Here is a 20136-nt window from a genome sequence, read left to right as displayed (position 1 = left end):
CGTACATCATTTTCTTCAGAATAGAACAGCCTTTCAAACGGTACCATTCATATGTCTCCATCTGAGACGGGAAAATAGCGAAAGAAGCTATTTTTTGTTAAAAATATCTTTTTAAAAACATTTTTGACTCTCTGGACCCCGCTGTTTCCACGCAGAGATCTGAAAACAACTGAAAATTATTAAGGGATGCACTGAACGAGTGTGCAAAATTTCAGTCTTCTGAATGCAAAATGTAACCCGCCAAAAAATAATAATACGCATAACAAAAAATATATTTTTAAATTTATGACGTTATCACAACTATGCCTCAACGCAGAAAGGCGTGAAAGCATATGTAACGTGTTCTAAAATGCCTCCAGTCTTGAAGAAAACGAAGTAAAAAGCCTTATTGGTACTTTTTTAATCGAATAATGACGACTCTAAAAATACGTGATATAATTTAAAAGGTTAAGCATTAAGGAAAAAGTACAGTAAAGTTTATCAAAATTACACTTTTTATCACAAAAGTTACTGATATTTGGCAGGGGCCTATTTTTAAAAACTCAGAACTAGCTTGCGGCATGAAATACATAAATTTCGCCTAAAGTTATAAAATTAAAATTAAAAAAAAAAATGGATAGGGGATAGGACCTCTCTAAATACGCCCTATTATCTGGAAACAAACAAACAGACACGCACAAAAAAGAATTTTCGTCTTAAATGCCGACGATTTCCCCGTTGGAATAGTTAACAATTTTAAAACCGAAACCCAATGTTATGAAAGAGCTCCTCCGTGGCTAAGCGGTTAGCATACGCGCCTTTGGCGCGGGAGACCCGGGTTCGATTCCCGGCGGAAGCTCATGTGGTTCGGATTCCACGTTAATCAGTGGGTCCACGTCTCATATAGCCTCGCTGCTGAACGGGACGTAAAACTCAAAATCAATCAATCAACCAATGTTATGAAAAGAAGAAAGTAGGATTGCTCCGTTACCTGTTCAAAACGGGAATTTCCCTAATCATCCTCTGCACGACACTTGTTTTCATACTATACTGTCAATCTAAGTCTCATTGTATTATGATTATTAACTTCCATAATCGAAATAACAAAACAAAAACCGGATTTTACTTATTCTCACTTTAAATTAATTTATTTCGAAATTCCATTTAAACCAAGTGATTTAAATCAATCCACCCTGATTGCAAGTTTCAGTTATCAATTGCAATTAACAATTAAATGTTCCAATTGCACCTTTTGCGATTGACAATTAACAAGTTTCAATTGCCTGGTGACCAATTGACGAAAATTTAATTGCAAACGACAAATTGAAATCAATTGGAATTAATTTCCAGAGCAATTACTTAATCCGCTATAATAATAATTGGAAATGAACACTCCAATAGAAAATATCGCCAAATGGGAATTACGTGCGATAATATAATTTCTGTGCGAGAAAACTTGAATACGATTACAATGTGAAAAAGGCCTGTGTGTACTTTGCTCTACTTTACACTTGCTCTCGGTTGATTATGCAGCGCAAATCTTGGTTCCATTCTTCAGTTTTCTACTTGCACTGTTCCTCGGCTGTCCTGCGCTCAATATACAGTTAGGCTTAACTCTCAATACTCAGTAAGATTGTAACCTCCAAATTTATACACAAATTACACGGACATGATAGGAGAAACTATGCATTACATTTAAAAAAAAGTAATAATAATACAATTGTTTAACTTAATTGTCACGATTTTATTTCACTTTTTATCTGAGATAACAATTGTTCTTTCAAGTGTTTGGGTATTTTAATTCTTTTCCTGTGGCGCTTTCTTCTGTGTTCCTCATTTTCTTGATGATGATGCAATTTCTTCTTCTGCTTCTTCTTGCAAGACAATGGATTTGGACCTCCTTTCTTCTTTTTCTTTCTCTTCACCTCCCTCGTCTCGTCGCCGAATTCCTTTTTCTTAAGTGTGGAAAGAACAACTTTTTCATGATCCGTTACACTCAGTCTAGAGAAATATATAAAAGCTATTTTTAAACAAAACAATACATTAATTCAATATTCATTAGAATACTACATTTCTTATTCCACCAGTTCTTTCAATATATATTTATTCAGGCTGTCTGAAAAATATTAAGTTTCTGGAGGTCAAAATTGAAAAAAAAAAAAAAAAAACGGTAGTTTGAAAATAACATTATGAAACATATAAACAAAATAACACATATGAACCATTTAGTTCAATGGCATTCTGCTTGTCGCTATAAAACTTCTGTGGTTTCTGGTGGGAAAAAAGTGACACATGGTTTTCATAGCCCTCTTCTGATAATTTAACATTATTCATTGAGTTATGCGGAGACCGAAACAAATGATAGTTTGAAGGTGCCAGGTCCGAACTATAGAATGAATATATTAAAACTTCACAGCCAAGTTCTTTCAATCTCTGACTCTAGTGTTGTTAGCGTGGTATACGACACCTCTGTTCACTAGTTCCGGTAGTTTCTTTTGAATTTTTAGGTTTACTCCCACTAACTGCCGACAGTACTGGATCAAGTCTATCGTTCTGCTTGGCGACAGCAGTTCATGATGTACGATGCTTTTATCCCACCAAACACACAGAATAATCTTTGAGCGACAGTGAGGGCTTTGCTACAAACTGTAGAGCTAGCCCTCACTTCGACTACGATATTTTTCACATATTCGTGTATAACTACTACTTTTCACCGTATAACTACTTTCCACCACTCGTGATCAACCGGTTTGAGAAATGGATTGAGTTCGTTAGGTTTAGTAGAGATTCATAGGTAGAAATTCGATCGAGTAAATGTTTTTGAGTCAGATTATATAGCACCCAAATGTTGAGTTTCTTTTTGTACCCAGGTTTCTCCACACGGCTTAACACTACTTCATTTATTTATTTATACATATTTCTGGGTATTACCAGCATCTATAGCCTTAAGCCCGTCACGTATGACGGTCTACGTCCCTCGGCGAGCACACTATACGGGAAGGAAGGAAGCGGCGTGGGGTATGTATGTTAGGTATAATTCCGGCATCTGCCTGGTATGAATAAGGAAACCCCAGGAAGAACCTCAATCAGGATGGATGGCTTGAAAAAGCTGTTACACCTTTTTGTGTTTACCAAGTGTGTTTACCGGGAATAGAACCTGGGACTATTTTACAACAATATTGTATAAACTGTTCTGTGAATTATTTCCACTTCTGTCATGTAGCTATTTTGGGCAACGGTGCTTAAAGGTGCATAATCTGTAGTGAAGAAGAAGAAAAGAATATAATATGTTGTTGATTTTAAATGTAAAAAAAAAAAATCTCAGTGGCATGGAATATATGTTAATTTTATATAGTTAATCTGTAATTGTGGAGACCGTAACCATAGATAGTTGTTTGTTTAGAGTCGCTATGACAACATATGTAATAAAATAATTAATGGAGATTATGAAGAATAAAACGTAGTTATGAGGTATATGTGATGTGTCTAATTTTCTGGTTATGTAATTATTAATTATTGCGAATTTTCATATTAATTAAGTGTACTTGAACGTGTTGACATATCAAGATATTCAAACTGTGGGCTATAAATGTATTGAATGAGAAACACATAAAAATAACGCTACAATTTGGTGATGATGGTTTAGATCATTGGTGATGCTATGACTGTTTACATGGCGCTGTTGCTCGAGTTTTGCCAGAATATCATCCACTTTTTCTATGATTAGTCGCCCACAGCGAGCATTTGTTGTTGGTATTGATAAGTATCTTGTCCATAAACAACACAAATTCCTCCACGGGCCTGCGCAGCATTTGCGCCTTTATCGAAATCAAATTGTAAAATAAAATGCAGTTTTACGAAAAGTTCTCTCATCTTCACGGCGCAAAGACAAGACCTTACGTTTCATTATCAGAATTCCGTTACTTTTTCCACACCTACTAGTTTCAACTGTCAACTGTCAAATGACGTTGTGCCTGACCCGCTGCTATTCATATAAGCTGAGACTTGGAACAGTAACGCCATCTCTTGCGCAAAAGGCTCAATGCTTTCTAGACTACAAATTATGTCCGTATTTATGAATTAACAAAAAACATCTATAAATGGATTAATTACGACACAAGAGTAATACGATAGCACTAAACATTCCCTATAACTACTTTGGTTAAATCCCTCAATTGTATAGGCAGGAAAAAAAATAAACGCATAACTCTGGAATATCTGAAGCAATTTCAACCAAAATTGGCACACATATGACTTATAATCTGATATATATATATATATATATATATATATATAATATCAGATTATAAGTCATATTATATATATAATATATATATTGTCTAGTGATCAAAATTAGTAACCAAGAGCGCAAACTTACAGTTTTTGATTTTTGTTCTCTGCTGCTTCAACGCTTGCTGCTGACGGTTGCTCTAAGGTAGGCGTCCGCTGGTGTAAATACAGAAGAGGTGTTCCAGGAATTTGACGAGCCAGATTTTGTAAGTCACGATCTTGTGTTGCTATTATGTACCTGATGAATTAACAGTATATAGCATTATTAGTAGTACTAATAATAAATTCAGAGAGATTACACTAAAACAGCAGGCATTTATTTCTGTCCGATTGGATATGCAGTTCACAGTTAAATATTCATCCTGTTAAGCTACGACATTTTAAGTACTGAGGTTGTTCTGAAAATGTTTAGAAATACTAGTAATACCATATATGGACTCTTAGTACTTTTGTGTGGTAGGACAAATACAATATAAGAATGACGTTTCGACTAACTTCTACTCAAAACATTATATACTTTTCGTAACCCTTACATATTTCTTTCTCTTTTTATTTGTTTAATGTTTATACGTATTTTATATTATTTTTATGTGAAAGAAATTAGAGTATCTTATAGGTAAGATTTTATTCTAACAATCTACACTTGTAATGTGACGGGTTGGTGCAAGATCATATTTCCCTCCTCCCGTAAATGCCTTTCCACACATTAAAACAAAGGAATTTTCTACAGCCAGGTGGATTTACGCAATGTTTAATGCTATACATATATGTTTGTTCTGTTTGATACGAATAAAACTTTATCATGAAGAAAATGGTCTGTAGATCCCTTTCTAGAATATTCGTTAGTAGAAATTGTAGATGATTTGAGTTTAGCGTCCCATTCAGCAGCAATGCCATATGAGACATAGACCTAAGCTTAACATATGATACGAAACACGTGAGCTCCCACCAGAAATTGAACTCCGTTTTTAGAAAAAAGTATCTTTAGAGTAAAGTGCCTGACCACAGTCATTTCATAGCCATTGAAGTTGAAACAAACGTTGTATTATACTTGATATCGGGAAACAGTGATGAAACTGTTTACGAATTTCGTGACCTGAAAGCAGTCAGACCGGTATGACCTGAAAAGACTTGGAGACGACGAAACATCGTCATACACATGGAGAATTTGTATGAAACAGTGAATGTGGTACTGACCCTTTCTGCTGATCTAGTAGCTAGGTCTCTCGTTTATTCAATAATTTACACAGGATAGATTCCCTGTGGGTCAAAGAACACTGAATTCATAATTGTCCATCCACTCGAAATATAAAAAAGAAATCTAAAATGCAGATACGCTCTTCTACTCACAATTGTACAACCAATAAAAATTTCATCAAATACATACCTATTATTGTTCCTCGTTCCTAACATTGAGGCTAAACAAGATGCAGCAGAAATTGGCTGCTTTTCGTGTCCACATTTATGCACTGCAAACTGCTTTACAATCAGCATTGCACCGTACAAGGATGGTCCTGAAATTGAGCAATGTAGAAAGATTGCCTTTCCAATAGTACTTCCAGTAATAATACTGTTACTTTCAATCTTAATTTAGAGTATCTACACACATATAGCTTAAGAAAAATTTTATTCACAACATACGTACTGATTGTAATATGTACACTTTTTAGATCACTACTTCCTATTACACAAATTTATTATGACCAACAATGCAATATTACAATCTTTAAAACTTTCTTGAAATCGAAAATCTATACATGTTCCAGCAACCCACGTTCTCTTCTTCCTTCTAATTTTGTTTTAAAAGCAAGTGTTTCTACAGTATCTTGAGAACCTTCAGTAAATATTAAGAACGATCATTTAAAGAACGCAAGGAACAATTACTAAAAAGACCAGTGAAAACATTAACTCAGTTGATTGCTCCTGTAAGAGTCTTCGTGCGGGCACTTATGCTGTGGCCTTATTCATCAGGTTACAAAGTTATTCATGAAGATTGAATCACTGTATAAATTAATTAAAAATGTGTCAACTTCTTTCTTCTTTAAGTAAATGCACGGAACGCTTTTATTAACTTTTTACACTCACCTCCATGTTTATGTATAACATACATATAAAGATAGAACGCAAATAAATTTGATGAGTTCCTTCTTAAAATTAATAAAGACCACTGAACAGTGATACTACAAAGGATCTAGTTAAAAAGAATGTCTTTAAAATGTCTATAAAGAAAAGCTTAAAATACCAGTTAGTCAATATTATTAACTGTTAAGTATATTTTATAAACAGTTACGCCAGTCATCTTCCAAGTTATTAATTTTTGCGACGGTTAAAGTAGAAACACACCTAAAAAATCTATTTCAATAATCAAATAAGTAAGAAACAGGAACAAACGAAAAGTCACATTCTTTACTGCAAGAAGCGGAAGCAATATAAAAACCGAGTAGTTTCTGAAATATTGTAAATGTTTATGCACTATATGTCTTCAAGGAACATAGAAGTGCGTCTGAAAACCTTTAAGATTAAGAATCTCCCTAATTCTATAAGGTGAGAATTGAGGTGGCTACAGTTACGTCAAAGTTCATTTATCTTTTAAAATAAAATTACGTTTCTCATTTTTTCAAATAAATACATTTTATACGACAGAAGCAAATTAATCTGTATATGCTACAATTGCATCGCTTCTTGTGCGAATACCTAAACAAATACCATCAACATTTGTAATTTTTGTCGCATGTTCTTACGTTACATTGACATTACGAAGACGGGCCCTACTATTACAGTGGGAATCAAACTACTCGGGCTTTTATACGAACCATCTGAATCTATTAGCACACGTATTAAAAGTAGAAATTCTAATCATTGGGCCACGGGGAAGCCCCATTAATACTTCAATTCGTACATCAAAATGGTACTTATTTTTAATTTCGTATACTGAAAAACAGAATCTGCTTTTTTCTATCTAGAATATTTGTGACTAAGAAAGATTTGCTACCTAATATATGAAAAGTAAGATTTCTGCCGTGATTTAATTACCTAGTTTCTCCGTCTCGATAATTACGCATTGTGTTGTCAGCAGTTTCACAGAACCATCTAGGTACTTCGGTAGCTGCTCCTGAATATTCAGCTTATTCTGAAATAAGAAAGGTCATTGTTATCCTCTTACTATGACTTCACAGTCCCAATACAAAAGTTGTTACAATCAGTGCCCAATGAAGGGAAGCCTGTGCCATAAAACTTCAACAGGAGTCCGTATCACTTGAAGTACTACATATTATCAAGACGAATATAGGATACAAAAGGCTGCAAAAGCCAAGAGATCATAAATAAAAGTACTTCTATTTTTAAATGTAAGTTAACGAATTCCGAACTGCAGATCAACTTATATTTGTAAAAGAAAACAATACCTGTATCTTACCAGAAACTCTCACTCCACTCTCCATTCCGAAGGGAAAATCAATTGCAAATGTATTCGTCGACTTTTCTCATCCTCCTTGGTCGATAACTTCGAAGTTGCGACCTGCTTGCTCTTTGTCTTGGTATTTCCTGTCTCTCTCTCTCTCTCTTTTTTTTTTTTTTTTCTTTTACTTTCCACGTATAAATATTTGTCCTTACTGAATATTGTCCTTTCTAACTTTGAAACTATGTAAGTATAACTTGAATAAAAATAAAATCTGATCAAAGCAAACATTTATCATCACTAATCTGTGTATTAAGACTGGCATTGAGCGTGGCACTTTACGAATCAGAGATGTGGACATTGAGAAAAGCTGAAATATCCACGCTGGAAGAATTTAAATGTGGTGATGACGCAGAATGCTGAGTATATTATGGACCGAACGGAAAAGAAATAAAGACATACTAAAGGAAGTTAATGAAAGACGACTGTTCATTAAGCCACCTTATTTGGCACTCCGATTGAATTGGCACTTCGTGTTGATACAAAGGCAGAAGGAAAACCACGAAAAGGAAGACCAAGAATAGAATATATAGATGAAGTTATGAAGAACAGCCCTTATCAAAGTATAAAGTTTTAAAATTTCCATGTAAGCCACCAACTTATAGTTGAGAAGAGAAAGATGATGATTTTCAAATTACAGAAGTATTTGCACAATGTACGCAATTTTGTTTGAACATAGTTTTTTCACCATTAGAATAAGAATTATTCTGTAACTAAGGGACGATTTGTACAAAAAAAAAAAAAAAAAAAAAAAAAGCCTTATATTTTAAATGTGGTTGACAGCTCGTAAATTTGAACAAACAGAACCATATATTTCATGCTATTTTAGAAGCTGTCGTTCGCTTTGTAAAATTATTTTAGATCACTCCTCTTGCTTCAAATAATACCATAATACATTCTAGAGTTAGTACTTGATTCAATATTCATTAAAAAACTATTGCCAGAAAGTCCACAGTTGCACTATTCTGGGTGCTTTTGGGGTAAGAACTGAAACAAACATTCCAGACCATCACTTACATGGAGCATGCTCAAATAATTTTGTATAGAATGATAATATATAGAATGATAGTGGAAACTGATATGCTAAAAAAAATATTCAACTGATAAACACGTACCAACCTGTAATAAGTGATCATTATAAACACGAATTGTATCTATTTACGTTCTGGGCAGGGCGAAGCTGATGGGCTTGCGTGGGGGTGCACACGTAGTGATCGAACGTCCACGGTTAATGACAATGGGCATCTGCGAAAACGAAACTTTCTTAGACACTACTACTATTCATATTAAAATTTACCTTGGTGTGCGTTGTGCAACTGTTCTAATCATGGCGCTCGGACTCAATTTACATTCACTTCAATCAATTGTATGTTGTATATACTTGTATCTTAAATGTGTTTTTCGAACTGCTTATATAGAAAATAACTTCAGTGACAGAAACAAATCATTTGGTGCGAATACTAATGTAAGTTCTCAAAATTATTAACACAAATCTAACTCCCCATAGAACTTACAATAGCTACACACTAGCAACTCTAATCTTGTAAACATAAAATACAGCTGTATTTTGTATGGAGGTAAGTACGGGTAAACTTTACAATACAAACCGCACTGTACATTGATAAGTAGGATTGCTTTAAAAGAGTATAATAGAGGAAAATAGGGTCGGGTTAGGGGAGGTTGGACCAATTTTGTTAATCAAGTATTGTGTCTGCGTAAGAATACAACACGTATAGGCACTATAAAATTCACCCGAAATTAATTTGACATATATTCCTCTATTATGCGGACTAACTGGACTCATATTTTAACCGTTAAATTATGATTTTCTTTAAAAATGTACAAGTATCAGCACACAATAATTACAGGACAAGTGCAAGCTGATTACGCAGCGTTGGGCACTAATTGCTGCTACTGCACTTGAAATACCTTGAGAGGAATACATATCAGATATTAGAGAGTAAACATTGTGCTAATTGAATCATTAAAAAGAACTACATGGTAGTGAGGCTTGTATTATACATTTTTACTTTTACTACATAAATAAGTACCTTAACATTAGCATTTATTGATTAAGTTCTGATAAGCCCAACCGGGCCAAAACCTACGTACTACAGTACTAATCTTACTTAAATTAACTTAACCTATTTACAAGTAATTATTATCACGCTGGAAAGTTAGCCGACCTTAACAGAATAAATGCGGTATTTATTTGTGAATTAATATATTTTCATGTAATTTTTCCAAATCTTCAGCGCACAACATTGTTTAAGTAACAATCTAGTGTAGGTCAAGTTTTGGCATACTGCTCGAAATAACTGTTGAAAAATTATAATTCTTCAGTACAGGGTTGGCTTGTTTAAACCAGCTGTTTAAAAAAAAATGGTTTAAACCAAAAAACAAAAAGTGTAAGTGTTAGTAAAATCTTGATGAGCACACATTTGTGGGTTATCACGTTTCACTCCCGTACAATATTCGTATTATATTCAGACTTAAATTCCCCATTCATTACTCAAAGACATTATACTACAAACGTAACTTCTTTTTTATAAGTTTATGAATGTTTCTTTTGAGATTTTTTAATAGTTCGTTATTATTCTTATGCAATTGCAACAAAAAAATTCTAAATATTGTTTCATTTTAATAATGTTTACTACTGATATAAAATACATCGAAATGCAGTACTGCAGGGAGGGGGGGCGGCTCATACAAACCCCACGAGAGGCATTTATTGAAATCAGAAGTATCTATTTATGTATAAATGGGACAGAGCCAAAATGGACTCAAAGAATTCGTATCTTTATTCATTTTCTTACTAATATGCCAATTAAGTCGTAGTATTTCTTTAATTTGGACTAACAAAAGTCATAGTGAACTAACTTGAACTAAATTAGTTCTGTACTCTGCAGTATTTTGAAATTGTCCATATGTAATTCTGTATAATGGCTTCACTTCTGCAACTGTTTATATTTTTGTCCTTCTGAAATGATTAGTGACAATTATATTAACAAATATATAAAGATCTATACAACGTATTTTTATCAGAAGTCCTTCGTGAGTGAGTCGGCAGACGTATCACATTTGTGGCCAGTTAGTCCCGGTTTCGGGTCCAAATGAGGGAAAATTCTCTCGAATGTAAGCCGAGATCAGTTTGGATTCCGCTTTAAGCTTACTTGACCCCTTTCAGCATTGGACGACTTTTGTGGTTGCTTGATTTATCACTACTTATTATCATAAGAATAGCACCTTGAAATAAAGAAAAACTTTTTTCCATTCAGTGATTATTTTGGTTGCATAATTTCACAGGATTGCCATAAAAATGGTACCCTGAAACAGAAAAACATTCTTTTTTTGCCATTTCAGAAATTCGAAAAATAACTTCTAGGACTTAGGACAGATTCGTAGTAACAGAATACCCATATAATAATAATGTTGAATATTCTAGCAGGCGTACACTCAAATTTTTGTTGGGAGGGTCTGGATTTCAAAGATTGGAAGGGATCCGGACCAGGTAGACTCCTCGTGAATGTGCCTCTATTCCAGAGAAAACAAGTACATTAAAGAGAGATACGAAGTTTTTAAGTTGGGGTCTGATCCCACTGGACCACCGTCTTGGGTGCGCCCCCTGACCATCACTAACAGAAGTCAACTGCTACAAAGTATGAAGCTTCCCTACGCTGTGATCTAATCTTTTAGATTCAAATAAAATATGTACTCTTATCGTATTTCATACGCTCTAACGCATTCATCACAGACAATTTCTTTGGAGCCGTCTCAACATTCTCTTTTCTTTCCTACTTTACCAACACTTACATGAGGGCATACGCCGAATTCTTTTAGTTTCTCTTTCGTTTTCAGACTAGTTTTCTGACAGTTGATGTCCATGTACAGTATTGTGCATCTTTTCTATTTTTGTAGCAGGGTTGGCTGGTTTAAACCTTGATTTAAACCAGCTGCTTTTTCCACAAAAACTGGTTTAAAGCACAAAGCGAAAAATGTTCATAAAAGTGTAAGTGTTCGTAAAATCTTGATGGACACACATTTGTGGATTATCACGTTTCACTCCCGTATATTATTCGTATTATATTCGGACCTAAATTCCCCATTCATTACTCAAAGGGATTATACCACAAAAGCAACCTTTGTTTTTTGTATAAGTTTATAAAGCTTTCTTATGTGATTTTTTTGATAGTTTATTATTATTATGCAATTGCAATCAAAGAAAAATTCTAAATATTGTTTTGTTCTAATAATGTTTACTATTGATAAAATACATCGAAATGCCGTACTTTTTTTTTGGGGGGGGGGGTCATACAAACCATACGAGAGGCATTTATTGAAATCAGAAGTATCTTTGATATCTATTCATGTATAAATGGGTCAAAGTGGACTCAAATAATTCGTATTTTTATTCACTTTTCGCACTGATATGCAAATTAAGTCGTTGTGTTTCTTTAACTTGGACTAATAAAAGTCGTAGTGAACTAACTTGGACTAAATTAGTTCTTCTGTATTCTGCAGCATTTTGAAATTGTCCATGTCTAAATCTGAATAATGATTTCACTTGTTCAACTATTTATTTTTTGTCCTTCTGAAATGACTCTTGACGATTATATTAACAAGTATGTAAAGATCAGTACAACGTATTTTTATCAGGAGTCTTTCGTGAGCACGGTTTGCCCAAGTGGGCCCAGCCCGAAAACACCCGGTGGGTTTTTTCGGGTTGGACCCACCCGAAAAAAACCACTTTAAAACCCACCTGGGTTTTTGACCAATTTGTTAGTATATTATTGATACAACTAAGATGATCACATTGTAAGTGATTTTTATCACATTTTAGACTTTCCTTGGGTGGATTAGAGGCTTTCACGTTAAGGTATACAACAACATTCAACATAAGACCTTTATAAAGTTCTGAATGCACTAAATGAATTTATATATAAAAAAAAAACTTACCTTAGCTTGCGATAGTTATAGAACAAATTAATGTATGAATTATGCTTATAACCTATTTAAAGTAAAATAACCAATTTTGTACTTTAGAAAATATTTTCCGTGAATAGTATGCTCGTCGACTTGGCGACACCAAGGGACATTATCACTCATACGTTTGACAGGTTTAAGGTCATAGGTGCCGGTACTAATAGTACATATGTAAATACACTAGTAAAACTATTAGCATTATTTCTCAGCTTTGATGTAAAACACAAGGTTCTTCAACTAAAATTTTCCAACAATAACAGTTTAATTCAATCATTTGTTGCTACTCTTAAAATAAGCATTCTGTAGTATCAAAACCAGCAATAGCGTAAAAATTCTTGTCAAATTTAAGAAGCTTAATGCTCGGGGTTCCGAAGACTATGTAACGCTTGCTATTTCACGTGCTGAGTTCAAATTTCCGTACTAGTGGAAGTTTTGATGTACACGCCGTGAAAGAAGTGCTCGGGAAATACCCAAATTAAACGCAGAAGGATCGGAAATGAATACTTCAACAATAAAACTATTTATTTTACGCTTAAGCCTGCCATACGGGTCCCGTTTTTAAGCCCGAGTGTCCCGCGTCCCCGTAAATTTAGTCGAGACAGGGAAATGTCCCGTATTTTAACTCCGTTCCATTTCTGCTATCAATATCAGCTTATTCGAAAAGTGAAAAACAAAAAATTGTGACAATGGCTGGGAATCCTCTAATTAGTGAATGAACAGTGCGCTGTTGCATGTAACAGTTTCGAGGAAGTTATAACACCACCCTGTCCGACTTGATAGCGAGCGAAATTTGAAATGCTACTTTTTCCATTGCACTTGACAGAAACTCGGATACTCTCCGGAACATCAAAAATAAATAAATAAATAAATAAATAAAATGAAATGAAATGAAATCTTTGAGTTTTACGTCCCACGGTTATGCCGGTTAGGCTAAAGGAGACGGTGATTATGAGAGATGAGTGAAATGGTGGAATGAAGAAAGTGGGAGGAAACGGGAGAACCCCGAGAAAACCCACGAGCACGGTGTTTGTCCACCACAAAGTTCACTTGGCGGGGGCTGGGATCGAACCCGGGACCCCAAGCACCAGAGGTGAACGCTCTACCACTGAGCCACCGCGCCCCCCAATAAATAAAAAACAAAATAAAATAAAAATAAATAAATAAAATAATAAAAAAAAGATGGCTTTGAGTGTTTCTACATTTACAAACACAGGGAAGATGGCTGACCTGTTCTTCAGCAACACATTAGACAAGTTAACAAGAATCATAATCTTTTTCAGAGGCTAGGGGCACAGAATTGTGCTTTGGTCCAGGTCTTAGAAAAATGTAAATCTGGTCCTGATAATTACACACGACACAAGGACAAAAATCAGCTTTTCATCAGATTAAACTGACGAACGTAATTTTGACAGATACAGCCATGTAAATAAATATTGCTAAACGCGCGAAAAATATTGAAAGTAGATTGTACCACTGATTTAAATAATTTGCATATTGTTTTCCTGTAAAGCATTTTTATAGCACATCTGAAGTTTTTAGGCATCTTCAGTCTATACGAACAGGGGTACGAACAGAGAAAAGCAGCTGCTGCTTAGTGAACTTTCGCCTATTATATTATTGAAAAAAAAAAAAAAATAAATAAAAATAAAATGAAATCTTTTAGTTTTAGTCTCACGGTTATGCGTGCTGTGCACAAGGTGACGGTGATGATGAGAAATGATTGAAGTGACGGAAAGAAGAAAGTGGGAGGAAACGTGAGAATCCCGAGAAAACCCTCACACAAGGTGTTTGTCCACTACAAAGCTCACTTGGCGCGAGCTGGGATCGAACTAGGAACCCAATGCACTAGAGGTAAACGCTCTACCACTGAGCCACCGCGGCCTATTATACTTTTGTCCATAACCAGACTACAGTTCATTGCATTGTGTTGGAAAGTTGAGGAAGGGAGGGATCTGAGGTGTCCCGTATTCTCATGGAGAAAATATGGCAGATTTATTTACGCTGGAAGATATTAATTTCATATAAGACATTTTAAAACATTTATTTATTGAATACAACATGAATTGTATCTTTGTTTTAAATTAATAGACCCCTTTTGGTATTCATATTTGGCGAACGTCAGTCAGGCTTCTGGATGACTTGGTCTACATTTGTTCGTTTGTCTGCCGAGCTCCTTCATGGGTATGCGGTTAGTGTACGCGTCTTCGGCGTGGGACCCGGGTTTGCTTCCCGGAGGGAGCTCATGTGGTTCGGATCCCACGTTAATCAGTAGGTCCAGTCTCATATAGCCTCGCTGCTGAAAGGGACGTTAAACACAAAGTCAACTCAACTCGTTTGTCTGCCTCTACCCCACACACTACAGGGTACAACTTTCGGCCTTTTAAGTTAAAATTTTCAAAATACAAGCACGAGACACACTAAATTTCCTTTATAGATTTTGGCGCCATACCAACGTAAAATTTCAAAATGGCGGCCATTATTTCAAAACAGCGAGTATCCACGCTACGAAGTGCAATTTTCAGTCTTTTAAGTTGAAATTTTGACGGTGGAAGCACGAGATATGTTAAATTTACTGTATAGATTTTCTCGGCGATTGAATGTAAAATTTCAAAATGGCGGCAATTTTTTTCAAAACAGCAGTAAGTAGAAAATTGCTGCAAGTTGTGACAATCTTGAAATATAAAATCACATTTTAACAGTTTTACCCCAAAGACATTGAAATATTTCGAAAAAACCCATATGGGCCCAGGTGGGTTGGGCTTTTTCAAAAAAGCCCGGGTTTTTTCAAACCCTGTTCGTGAGTGAGTCGGCAGGCGTATCGCAGTTGTGGACAATTAGTCCCGGTTTCGAGTCCAAATGAAGGACAATTTCCCTCGGATGTAAGTCGAGAAGCGGTTGGATTCCGCTTTAAGCTTATGTGACCCCTTCCAGCATAACCCGGTTGTTGCATAATAACACCAAGGCGAAACAAACTTACTTCTGTCCATATGTGATATAAATACATAGGGCTCATTCCACGTCAAATCACCCAGGCCATGTCCCCTACCAATTCAGATTTTAATGAAGCTTCGTGTACTTTTTAATACTACTAAGGTATGAAGACCTGTAAAATTTTTCTCCCGAAGTCCTAATAGTTTGTGAGAAATACGAGACCAAAGGTTCAGAATTTCAGGCATCCCGGTCGTTCTCGAGGCCATCTAATATTCCGTAGAGCTTAATACAAAAATTCATATCTCAGTATCTAAGCAATGTATCAGTTGGAAATTTCTATCCGAAGTTTATGTGTCTGTAAAAATGAAATGAAATCTTTGAGTTTTACGTCCCACGATTATGCCGGCTAGGCTAAAGGTGATAATGAGTAATGAATGAAATGGTGGATTGAAGAAAGTGGGAGGAAACGGGAGAACCCCGAGAAAACCCACGCACACGGTGTTTGTCCACCAAAAGTTCACTTGGTGGGGGCTGGGATCGAACCCGGGAACCGAAGCATCAGAGGTGAACGCTCTACCACTGAGCCACCGCGGCCCCTATATGTAAGTCTGTAGAGCTAATAAAAAAAAAAACACTATCAAGATTGCTGTACATTAAGGTTGAAAAATGCACCCTTGCACTTCAAAATAGTTAATTTTATGTGTAAATTTCTAATTTTACATAATGCGCATTATCGCTGTGAGGCGGACCAATTACCTTGCCGCTGTTTTTTTTAAATTGAACCAAGGCCAACGCGCCAGCTTTTCGTGTCATCTGTAAATTGTTATTGCCATTGATGCAAGCAAGGTATTGGCACATTATTGCTCGATTCACTCACACAGGTCTCAAGTAATTACTAAGTATACGTGTTGTTTGTGTTGGAATGTGTAGGGGTTCAGAGAAGCGGGATAACCAGGCTAGAAACAGTCATTCACGAAATTTCATAGTTTTTTTTATTTTTTTGTTTTGTTTTGTTTTCTTTTGTTTGCCGAACTATTAATATAATCAAAGTGAATTTAATGTTAAAATTGAATTAATTTTCCAAACCTACAGCCCATCATCTTTAAAATAAAGTAGAAATGATGGTTATATCACAGTCCTGAGTATTGACTACAGGGAGACTCAGTATAAATAGAGTGTGGACGTATATAATAAAAATTACCGTGCATACAACATGAATCAACTTACGCTACGTGGCCGATAAAAAGCAAGAACTCTATCTAACAGTCATGCAGGAGCGGAGGAGGGGGTGTGTCCGGAGGGAGTAGGCGCGTGAACAACGGGCCATAGTTTCAATATGCTATGGACTGACAATAATCACTTATATTCGCACTCATTCCTTCACAAAAATTATTTCACATCGTATTTTACTTATAAATGTTCTATTTGGTAGAACCGTCTGCTCGAGTAAACCCAATCAAGTATATATACCGAGTGCCTCATCTCTAAAATGCGGATCACGGGTCCATGTTCCGTTAAGGGGGTCCAAAACTAACCTAATATAACGTTATATTATGTAATCAAATCAAAATCGATGGAAAGAAGTGGAGAAATTGCAAATTTCGTGTGGAAGAAATTGGCCATCCTGAGTAATGTTTGGACATTATAGTTTCTCATCCCGTCACCAGATCGTGGGCAAATGCTCTGAGCACATCTTTATAATTGCGTTTTCTTTTTCAATGTCATTTTAATGTCAACTTTTTATGGTAACTGTTTAGTAATGGGAGCCAATACTAACAACGACAGAAAACAACGTTGTTAACACAATTTATCCCATTCACGTTGAAAGTTCCAAGGGAGGCACGCCCTTATAATGTAACGTATTATCAGAATAAAGCGGAAGATTCAAACTTTTCAACAATGTATGATCCATGTATTTCACATTTCCAGATTTTGAGATGATTTTTTTAAAAATGAATCAAAAATGACCATAATTAATGGGATGGTTTGCGACCCAGAGGACAGAACTGTTTGTGTTAAAACTTGTAAACCTGAAGTACGCCTGTACTACTTTGCATTTAATTCTGTCGCTTTCAAAAATTTGTTCCTTATAAAGATGTTTTGGGTTAAATTTACAACGCCCGCTCCAACAGGCATACTCACTCAGAAACGAGAAATTACATACTAATAATTTTATGAAAATGGATCAAAACTTACTTTACCTTAAACTAACCCGTTCCTAACCCCTACCCTACTTATATCTTACTCTACTCTACTACACTTTTTAAGAGGGCCCTACTTATCGATGCGCAGCTGGAGCGTGTCTTGTAAAGTTTACCCGATGTTTTTTTTCCATACAGAGTACTAAATATTATCTGCAAAATGCAGTGTGTCAAAACTCGTCCAGCGCCAACAATCTTAACCTTGCTAAAAATACACCCTTGTACCAATTATACCCGAACCATTAAAACTGCTCACTTTCAATGCAGCATAACAAAATGTTCCATCAACTAACAGTTGATATGGTTGTCGGAACCCAAAATTATTACTGAAGAAGCTTAAATAACGATGAACTTTTTTTAGTCGCGTAACTTTCATATTTGACTGTCACCCACAAGCAGACACACACACAAGACCAGTGATGCCAATTACGTTGGGTAGAAGTTTCCTGTTGCCAGTCTAAATATTCCCTCACTCCTAAAAAAAAAAAAAGAAAAAGAAAAAAAAGAAAAAGAAAAAATCCACGCTAAGAAAATTGATAAAAGTACTATGCGAAAAAACCTGTAGTACTATGCGAAGTTACCGTAAGTTCAAAAAGTATGCCACAAGCTCAAATATTAATTACGGACTAACTAATTGCAATACAAATTAAATTTTATATTACTCCACATAATAGTATTTGCTAGTTGTTACATAGAGAAGTTTGTGTCAGATGCCATATCTGCTTCAAAATTCATTGCACTTAGACCAAAAAGATATGTTTCTTAAAAGAGACATTCCTCATAATAAGGGGAACCCAAAAGCATATAAAGCATAACATCAATTTAGACAAATTGTTGGTACCTTGAACATGGTTGTGGTTGTCTAAGGGTCCAGAGTCCAGAAGAAACTAATTTTAAAGGCATGATAAAGCATAATTTTACAAAATAAAGCATAAAGCATAATCTAAAATATAGCCTATAGCACAATTCTTGGAAAATTCTGTTAACTGCAAGATTAACATACTATATTTAATATTTTTCAAAACCATTAGAAGGTACTAGACCTCCCGTCACCATTCCAAGATTCCAAGATAGAGTTAGAGAAATACAGGATGGACGTAGTAGGAGTTCAGGAAGTTAGGTGGGAAGGAAATGGATCTGAGAATTCCGGAAATTTTACGTTCTTTTACGGGGAAGGAAATAAAAATCACCAGTTAGGAACGGGGTTTTTCGTTCATAAACGTATATTACCAGCAATTAAACGGGTTGAATTTGTTACTGACAGACTTTCTTTTATTACTCTTAAGGGACGGTGGTGTGATATTGTTGTTTTAAATGTACATGCCGCAACGGAAGATAAGGATGACGATGTAAAAGACAGTTTTTACGAAGAAGTGGAACGGATATTTGACCAACTCCCGCGATGCCATATGAAAATTCTATTATGTGATTTCAATGCGAAGGTAGGACGAGAGGATATTTTCAAACCGATTATAGGGAACGAAAGTCTGCATAAGGAAAGTAATGACAACAGTGTTAGATTCGTGAACTTTGCAACATCCAAAAACCTAATTGTGAACAGTACAAAATTCCCACATCGCGACGTTCATAAATACACTTGGACATCACCAGACGGGAAAACACATAATCAAATTGATCACGTTTTAGTAGATAGAAGAAGGCAATCTAGCATAATTGATGTCCGGTCGTTTAGAGGGGCTGATTGTGACACTGACCACTACCTGGTAGCAGCGATAATACGAGAGAGGTTATCGTTAAATAAAGGTAATATTCATTGTCCGAAAACGGAGAGATTCAATTTAAAGAAATTAGATGAGAGCCAGGTAAGAGAGGAATGCCAGATTGAAGTTTCGAATAGATTTTCGGCTTTAGAAGATTCGGAGTGCACTAGTGTTGAGGATACCTGGATTGAAATTAGAGATAGCATTAAAATTTCAGCAAAAGGAAAATTGGAACACGCGGAAATACGTAGGAACAAACCATGGTACGACCAGGAATGCATAAAACTAGCAGAGAAGAGAAAAGAGGCAAAATTACGCTGGCTACAAAATCCGAATGAAATGACTACACAAAATTTCGCAGATATCAGGCGGGAAACTTCCAAAACTTTTAGAACAAAGAAACGCGATTTTCTGAAAACTAAAATTAAGGAACTTGAAGAATATAGTAAAAATAAAAACATCCGGGACATGTATAAGGGAATCAACGAATTTAAGAAAGGCTATCAACCTCGTGCTTATATATTAAAGAAATCTGACGGTACAGTTCTCACTGACACGGATAGCATCTTAAATG

At 35.4% G+C, this 20136-nt stretch overlaps 1 protein-coding gene across 2 annotated transcripts; it reads right to left on the bottom strand.

The window, feature by feature from the left end:
* Window positions 1–1699: 1699 nt before the first annotated feature.
* Window positions 1700–18291, bottom strand: LOC145685170 (rRNA-processing protein UTP23 homolog). Of its 2 annotated transcripts, none has more exons than XM_081757524.1 (5): window positions 18098–18291; window positions 7303–7399; window positions 5657–5783; window positions 4358–4507; window positions 1700–1980 (listed from the first exon to the last, which is right to left on the bottom strand). In XM_081757524.1, the coding sequence occupies exons 1-5, from the start codon at window positions 18215–18217 to the stop codon at window positions 1716–1718; spliced, it is 759 nt and encodes a 252-aa protein (XP_081613650.1). In that variant the 5' UTR covers window positions 18218–18291; the 3' UTR covers window positions 1700–1715. The 2 variants fall into 2 exon arrangements, with proteins under 2 accessions (XP_081613650.1, XP_081613655.1); XM_081757529.1 differs by having other exon boundaries at window positions 18082–18196.
* Window positions 18292–20136: the final 1845 nt, after the last annotated feature.

The sequence above is a fragment of the Thermobia domestica genome, chromosome 1, assembly GCF_964235325.1.
Source record: "Thermobia domestica chromosome 1, izTheDome1.hap1.1, whole genome shotgun sequence".
Lineage (NCBI taxonomy): Eukaryota > Metazoa > Arthropoda > Insecta > Zygentoma > Lepismatidae > Thermobia > Thermobia domestica.
This window is presented reverse-complemented; position numbering and strand designations above follow the sequence as displayed.